The 8,385-nt window shown below is 43.3% G+C and overlaps 1 protein-coding gene across 3 annotated transcripts; it reads left to right on the forward strand.

Moving 5' to 3' along the window:
- Positions 1–16: 16 nt before the first annotated feature.
- Positions 17–2,526, forward strand: LOC140419856 (uncharacterized). Of its 3 annotated transcripts, none has more exons than XM_072503911.1 (2): positions 17–102; positions 913–2,526. In XM_072503911.1, the coding sequence occupies exon 2, from the start codon at positions 1,266–1,268 to the stop codon at positions 1,953–1,955; it is 690 nt and encodes a 229-aa protein (XP_072360012.1). In that variant the 5' UTR covers positions 17–102; positions 913–1,265; the 3' UTR covers positions 1,956–2,526. The 3 variants fall into 3 exon arrangements, with proteins under 3 accessions (XP_072360012.1, XP_072360014.1, XP_072360013.1); XM_072503913.1 differs by having other exon boundaries at positions 23–136; XM_072503912.1 differs by having other exon boundaries at positions 43–175.
- Positions 2,527–8,385: the final 5,859 nt, after the last annotated feature.

Raw genomic sequence — 8,385 nt, forward strand, 5'->3', positions numbered from 1 at the left:
CCCTTGGACATGCGCAGTCCCGGGTCTGGGGGAGATCACCGAGTGGCTTCTCGCTCTGGCCGGAGCCGTCAGCCGGTTGCCTGGAAACCTTGTCTGGAGGAGGTTCTGTTGTCGGGTTTTTCTCCCTCAACCGACAGTAAATTAATATCAGAGAAATGTCCAGTGTTGTTAAATGGTGCAGATTAGATATATTATTGATGGTTCTGTAATGAAGTACATTTATTAGAATTTATAGCTGTGTAATATTGTGCTGTAGCTACGTTATATATTTCCAGTCATCTCCTCCCTCAGAGGGTTGTTCGTCTCTGGAATTCTCTTCCACAGGGACCAGTGGAGTCTGGGGGCCACTGAATATATTCACCGCTGAGTTGGACAGATTTCTGATTGAGGAGGGAGTCGAGGGTTATGGGGAACAGGCAGGAAAATGGAGAGAAAGCTGAGATGAGGAGGGATTTCCTCACTCGAGGGTGTGGCGAAGCTCTGGAATTCTCTCCCCCAGAGACCGTGGAGCCTCAGTCATCAAGTATTTTCAAGACGGACATTGATAGGTTCCTAGATATTGAAGATATGGGGGGATAGTGTGGGGAAAATGGTGCTGAGGTCGATCAGCCAATGATCCCATTGAATTGTTGAGCAGATTCGATGGGTCGAATGGGAGACTGCAGCCGATTTGTTATGGTCCCTGTGTCCTGGACAGGAGGCAGTCAGCAGAGATCTGTCAGTCAGCACCTTCAGGAGAATTGGGAGGGTGAATATTAGATACAGCAGTGTGAGAATGGAGGGAGAGTTTGCGGGTTGGAGATTTGCAACTTATTGGGAATAAACAGGGAAGAATTTTCCATAAAAACTAAAAATGTCTTTTGAATTTTCATCATGTACTAACAGTGATGTCTTTTGCAAATTCTTTTACAGGATATTAGAAGAGGAGGAATTACAGACAGAAATCTCACACGTCACGTCTCGGTCTGACAGACTCAGAGTTTATCATGACCTGAATGCCATCGGCCTTTGAATCTAGAAGGAGAAATGTTTGTCTGTTCTGCCGGCTTCCAATGATTTAAACTTAGTGTGACTGGAAAAGCACTGAGACACACACACCCGAGTGAGAGTGTTCCAGTGCACTGACTGTGGAAAGAGTTTTAACTGGTTACACAGCCTGAAAAAAACATCGCACCATTCACAGCAGTGAGAGAGAGTAGATGCATTCCATGTGATCAAGGTTCTAACTGAATATCCAACTGGAGAGATACAAGGAGACAAAAAACATGGAGAAACCTTGGAAATGTATGGACTGTGGGAAGAGATACAGAACCCCATCTAAGCTGGAGATTCATAGACGCAGTCACACTGGGGAGAGGCCGTTCATCTGCTCTCAGTGTCGGAAGGGATTCACTCAGTCTTCCAGCCTGCAGAGACACCAGCGGGTTCACACTGGGGAGAGGCCGTTCACCTGCTCTCAGTGTGAGATGGTATTCACTACTTTATCCATCCTGCAGACACACCAGCGAGTTCACACTGGGGAGAAGCCGTTCACCTGCTCTCAGTGTGAGAAGGGATTCACTTGGTTATCCCACCTCCAGAGTCACCAGCGGGTTCACACTGGGGAGAGGCCTTTCATCTGTTCTCAGTGTGGGATGGGATTCACTCAGTTGTCCAACCTACAGAGACATCAGGAAGTTCACACTGGGGAGAGGCCGTTCACCTGCTCTCAGTGTGGGAAAGGATTTGCTCAATTATCCACCCTGCAGTCACACCAGCGAGTCCACACTGGGGAGAAGCCGTTCACCTGTTCTCAATGTGGGAAGGGATTCACTGAGTTGTCCAGTCTGAAGTCACACCGGCGCGTTCACACTGGGGAGAAGCCGTTCACCTGCTCTCAGTGTGAGAAGGAATTCAGATATTCATCCAGCCTGTGGAAACATCAGCGACTTCACACTAGGGAGAGGCCATTGTAGAAATAGGCCCAGGGTGGAGGTACCTGCAATATATATCTATATGTATATTAAATGTCTAATATTTTGAATATGTATTATTTTCTACATACACATTCACAATATATAATCCTAAATCAAAATGTAATGTAGCAGCCACTGAGGCATCATGGGGGAGCCAGCTGACTTGACCACATTCCTTGTGAAGGAGTTCAGAGCTGAACTCACCTTATCGGCAGCCCTCGAGCAGCTGCCTGTGAGGAATGCTGCCTGTAGCACCAGCCCGTAATGAGGTTAAGATAAGAGAGTCTTAGTTTGGGAGATATCAAGACGACCCAAGGATAGTTGTTTAGGGGTCTGTAAAACACCACGAGGGGGCCTCTGTCTGTTTATGACCTGTGACCACGCAACCCCATGCTGCCTACTAACCAATAATTGTTACGATTGAATTGTGTCCAGCCAAGCTGGGCTGTGTAACTGTTTGAATTGTGTAAATATTGATAACTTTCTTTGTGCATTCAGAGAGGCGCATGGTGAGACCAGCGACCCGCTCCCTGCCGGTGTTAAATCAATAAACTGTTTGCTGTTTGGGGCAGACCCGAGTGTTGAGTGATTCTTTTCGATTCTCTCAAATTTGATGACAACACAAAAATAGGTAGAAAGTGCAAACTCCACACAGTCACCCGAGGCCAGAATTGAACCTGGGTCCCTGGCATTGTGCTAGCCACTGTGCTACCGTGCCGCCCACCAAAATGATTCATAAAAGCTGAAGAAGGACATTTATTTTATCCTGGATAGTAAATTGTGTCTTTCCTACCATTCCAGGTAGATGTAAAATAAACATTGGTCTCTGTTCCATTGAGTCTACAGCACAGGGCCAGGCCAGTCGGCTCAATTGGTCTCTGTCAGTATTAATGCTCCACATGAGCCTCCACCCAGCCCTCTTCATCTCCCCCATCAGCATCTCCTTCTATTCCTTTCTCCCTTGTCAAGATACAGGAGTAAAAGGAAGATTGAAGAATTGAGTAAAATCCAGATTAAAAAGTAAAATTGGAATAAAATAAAATAAAGAATTGAGAAAAGGGAACCAATAAGAGTGTCTGTGTTAGAAGATGCTTTTGACATGCTCATTAGCTTAGCAGCAGGAAAATAAGTGTTTACCTAAGTGACTGGGGGTAAACAATGGTGGATAGAATTAGGTGTTAGAGCTGTAGAAGAGAACAATTGTGCTAAATGGAAGACTCTCCCAAACCTGCAGATAATTCATGGGTGGTAACTTTCTGCTGGGTTTAGCTCATGGTTTAGATAATATTTGGCTGTGGCTTGGGAAAGGGCTATTTCTCAGTGCCCAGGAGCATAGATAGCTGGGAACAGAGGATAACCTCATCAGATACTGTGTGTGTGTATGCCCATTATTATTAATAATAATAATAATAATAATCTTTGTTTCATAGAATTTACAGTGCAGAAGGAGGCCATTCGGCCCATCGAGTCTGCACCGGCTCTTGGAAAGAGCACCCTACCCAAGGTCAACACCTCCACCTTATCCCCATAACCCAGCAACCCCACCCAACACTAAGGGCAATTTTGGATACTAAGGGCAATTTATCATGGCCAATCCACCTAACCTGTACATCTTTGGACTGTGGGAGGAAACCGGAGCACCCGGAGGAAACTCACACACACATGGGGAGGATGTGCAGACTCTGCACAGACAGTGCCCCAAGCCGGATTCGAACCTGGGACCCTGGAGCTGTGAAGCAATTGTGCTATCCACAATGCTACCGTGCTGCCCGTTTTTTTGTTGTCACAAGCAGGCTTACATTAACACTGCAATGAAGTTACTGTGAAAAGCCTCTAGTCGGCACATTCCGGCGCCTGTTCGGGTACACAGAGGGAGAATTCAGAATGTCCAATTCACCTAACAGCGCGTCTTTCGGGACTTGTGGGAGGAAAAGTGGGAGGTTATGCACTTTGGAAGGAGGAATTTAGGCATAGACTATTTTCTAAATGGGGAAATGCTCAGGAAATCAGAAGCATAAATGGACTTGGGAGTCCTTGGTCACGATTCTCTTAAGGTTAACGTGCAGGTTCAGTCGGCAGTTTAGGCAATTGCAATGTTAGCATTCATGTCAAGAGGGCTAGAATACAAGAGCAGGGATGTACTGAGGCTGTATAAGGTTCTGGTCAGACCCCATTTGGAGTATTGTGAGCTGTTTTGGGCCCCGTATTTAATGAAAGATGTGCTGGCCTTGGAAAGGGTTCAGAGGAGGTTCACAAGAATGATCCCTGGAATGATCAGCTTGTCGTATGAGGAACGGTTGAAAACTCTGGGTCTGTACTCGTTGAAGTTTAGAAAGATGAGGGGGGATCTTATTGAAACTTACAGGATACTGAGAAGCCTGGATAAAGTGGATGCGGAAAGGATGTTTCCACTTGTAGGAAAAACTAGAACCAGAGGACACAATCTCAGACTAAAGGGACGATCCTTTAAAACAGAGCTGAGGAGGAATTTCTTCAGCCAGAGGGTAGTGAATCTGTGGAACTCTTTGCCACAGAAAATTGTGGAGGCCAAATCACTGAGTGTCTTTAAGACAGAGATAGATAGGTTCTTGATTAGTAAGGGGATCAGGGGTTATGGGGAGAAGGCAGGAGAATGGAGATGAGAAAAATATCAGCCATGATTGAATGGCGGAGCAGACTCAAATGGGTCAAGTGGCCTAATACTGTTTCTATGTCTTATGGAAACCAGAGCACCCGGAGGAAACCCACGCAGACACAGGAAGAACATGTAGACTCCGCACAGACAGTGACCCAAGCCGTGAATTGAACCTGGGACCCTGGCGCTGTGAAGCAACAGTGCTCCCCACTGTGCTGCCGTGTAGTTAGGTGAACTGTTGTGTACTGTGGTCTTTCTTGTGTGTTTCTTTTATGTTAACAAATATCTTTCATTAATTGATTTCAACAAGACTGGACTTACCCTCACTGGGTAACATAGCTTTGCTCATTATATCAGATTGAAAATATACATCACTAAAAACTGGTGCTCCAACTTACCCTTCTGGGTTTTGGGAAACTCACATTTAACATCAGTGGAATTATTATTTTTGAAAATAAATTTAGAGTATCCAATTCTTTTTTTTTTCCAATTAAGGGACAATTTAGCGTGGCCAATCCACCTGCCCTGTGTAGTGATCTGCATATCTGTATGTACATAAGGGGTTAATGTATCGACATTTGGTAAGGCCACATTTGGAGTACTGTGTACAGTTATGGTCGCCTCATTTTAGGAAGGATGTGGAAGCTTTGGAAAAGGTGCAAAGAAGATTTACCAGGATGTTGCCTGGAATGGAGAGTAGGTCTTACGAGGAAAGGTTGAGGGTGCTAGGCCTTTTCTCATTAGAACGGAGAAGGATGAGGGGCGACTTGATAGAGGTTTATAAGATGATCAGGGGAATAGATAGAGTAGACAGTCAGAGACTTTTTCCCCGGGTGGAACAAACCATTACAAGGGGACATAAATTTAAGGTGGAAGGTATAGGAGGGATATCAGAGGTATGTTCTTTACCCAGAGAGTAGTGGGGGCATGGAATGCACTGCCTGTGGAAGTAGTTGAGTCGGAAACATTAGGGACCTTCAAGCAGCTATTGGATAGGTACATGGATTACGGTTAAATGATATAGTGTAGATTTATTTGTTCTCAAGGGCAGCACGGTAGCATTGTGAATAGCACAATTGCTTCACAGCTCCAGGGTCCCAGGTTTGATTCCGGCTTGGGTCACTGTCTGTGCGGAGTCTGCACGTCCTCCCCGTGTCTGTGTGGGTTTCCTCCGGGTGCTCCGGTTTCCTCCCACAATCCAAAGATGTGCGGGTTAGGTGAATTGGCCAATGATAAATTGCCCTTAATGTCCAAATTGCCCTTGGTGTTGGGTGGGCCGAAGGGCCTGTTCTGTGCTGTATTTTCTATGTTCTATATGTTCTATAACAGCTAAGTAATCACTAGATAGCAGCACGAGAGATGGGTATAAAAAGACAAACTCAAGCCAAAAGCCGCCTCTTCGTGTGGATAGTGACTAGTGACCAGAGGTAGAGAGAGATAGCTCAGAGTGTAGGTGTGGTTAATCATAGTTAATTCTTATTCAAACTTGTTTATTTAATATATAGTATAAGTGTTGGAGAGGGAACGAACTTACCGGTTTATTTGTTAATGTTACTCAATAAAGTATTTGCTTTCATTGGAAGACTGCGAGTGTTACTCAACATCGAATTAAAGATCATCCTGGCAAGAAGCAAATGAGTAACATAGATTGCACAAAGTAATATAACATGGTACCAGGAAATTGACTTCAAGAAAGCTTACTAGATTAGATAAGAATTAGAAAGAAAAAAAAGAAAATTCACCCCCACCATTTGACATTGGAAGGCTTCGCAACATTCGGATCCCTCGAAGAACAATCGACTTGATGGACCACGGTCAAGTTCCATGTCAACTAAAAACTACCGGTAATCTTAACTCAAATTGGAAACCTTTCAAACAGCAATTCCAAATCTTTCTAGAAGCACATGATTTGACCACTGAACCTGAAGCTAGAAAATTTTTTATGCTTTTATCCATGCAGGACAGCAAGCTATAGAAATATATATCTCTTTCATTTACTCTGAAGGGGAGGACAAAAGCAAATGAGATGTAATAATTAACAAATTTGATGACCATTGTAAAACGCAGACAAATGAAATCTTTGAGAGATTCAGGTTCAACAAACGTTTGCAAAAACATGGGGAATCATTCATCAGTTTTGTCACCGATTTAAAATTACTAGCACAAGCTTGTAACTGCAGCTTGTGCATGATTCGCTGATAAGAGATCAGATTGGGTATGGACTACGTGATGAGAGTCCAAGAGAATCATTATTAAGGCAGAAAGAATTAACGCTGAAAATCGCAATTAAAAAGTGTTTATCACACGAACAAAGCGAAAACCAATATATTGAATTTTATTCCCATGAAAAGGGCCCAACAGTCCACCATGAGGTTGAGACTGTTAAAATGGTGTCGCAGGCGGCAAGGAAGCACATTTCAAAAGACAGCTATCCTGCGCGCGCACACTCCAGGTTTGTATAATCATCAATATTGTCACAACTTGTACAGATATACACATCATCATTTATCTACCTGTTTTGTACAATTTTCTTTAAAACAGTGCAGAAAATATGTAAAAGAAAAAAGGGGATGTAGTGATCTGCATGTACACAAGGGGTTAATGTACAGACATAACAGCTAAGTAATCACTAGATGGCAGCACTAGAGATGGGTATAAAAAGACAGACTCAAGACAAGATCCACCTCTTTGTGTGGATAGTGATCAGAAGTAGAGAGAGATAGCTCAGAGTGTAGATGCGGTTAATCATAGTTAATTCTTATTCAATCTTGTTTAATTAATATCTAGTATAAGTGTTGGAGAGAGAACAAACTTACCGTTTATTTGTTAACGTTACTCAATAAAGTATTTGCTTTAATTGGAAGACTACAAATGTTAACATCGAGTTGAAGATCATCCTGGCAAGAAGCAAATGAGTAACATATATTGCACAAATTAATATAATGCCCTGCACATCTTTTTTGGTTGTGGGGGTGGGGCGCACACAGACAAGGGGAGAACAGACAAGACGTCAACCATTTAGGACAAAGGCAGAATTCTCTGGATAGTAAATTTGAAAAGAAGTTATTAATGAAAAAGTTTTATTCCAAACAATATCTAAACTTTTACTTTAGCTGACACTAACAGATTACATGCAGTTTCTTAACCTTAACAAACAAGTTCCCATTAAACCACATTTTACATGAAACATAATAATAATAATATTTATTGTCACAAGTGGGCTTACATTAACACTGCAATGAAGTTATTGGGAAAAGCCACTAGTTGCCACATTCCGGCGCCTGTTCGGATACACAGAGGGAGAATTCAGAATGTCCAAATGACCTAACAGCACGTCTTTTGGGACATATAGCTCTCATTCCACTTACATGGACAAGCAAAGATGATACTTATATTTACAAAGCAATTCTCTCATGTAAGTCAAGTTCCTTTAGAACGCTTTTCGAATATATGGAATTGGAGCAGATTCCTTCATGACCTCTCTGGGTGATTTCCACAGCCATCTGCTGTAACTGTTCAAAACGGTATTTAGACCATAAAACATAGGAGCAGAATTAGGTCACTCGGCCCATCGAGTCTGTTCTGCCATTCAATCATGGCTGATATTTTTCTCATCCCCATTCTCGTGCCTTCTCACCAGGACCCCTGACACCCTTATTAATCAAGAACCTATCTATCTCTGTCTTAAAGGCACTTGGTGATTTGGCCTCCACATCCTTCTGCGGCAAAGAGTTCCACTGATTCGCTACCCTCTGGCTGAAGAAATTCCTCCTCATCTGCTTTAAATGATTGTCC

This window comes from Scyliorhinus torazame, chromosome 5 (assembly GCF_047496885.1).
Source record: "Scyliorhinus torazame isolate Kashiwa2021f chromosome 5, sScyTor2.1, whole genome shotgun sequence".
Lineage (NCBI taxonomy): Eukaryota > Metazoa > Chordata > Chondrichthyes > Carcharhiniformes > Scyliorhinidae > Scyliorhinus > Scyliorhinus torazame.

Bases quoted from the DNA above. Each gene is read 5' to 3' on its own strand.
- LOC140419856 (XM_072503911.1), top strand. From the start codon at position 1,266: ATGGAGAAACCTTGGAAATGTATGGACTGTGGGAAGAGATACAGAACC.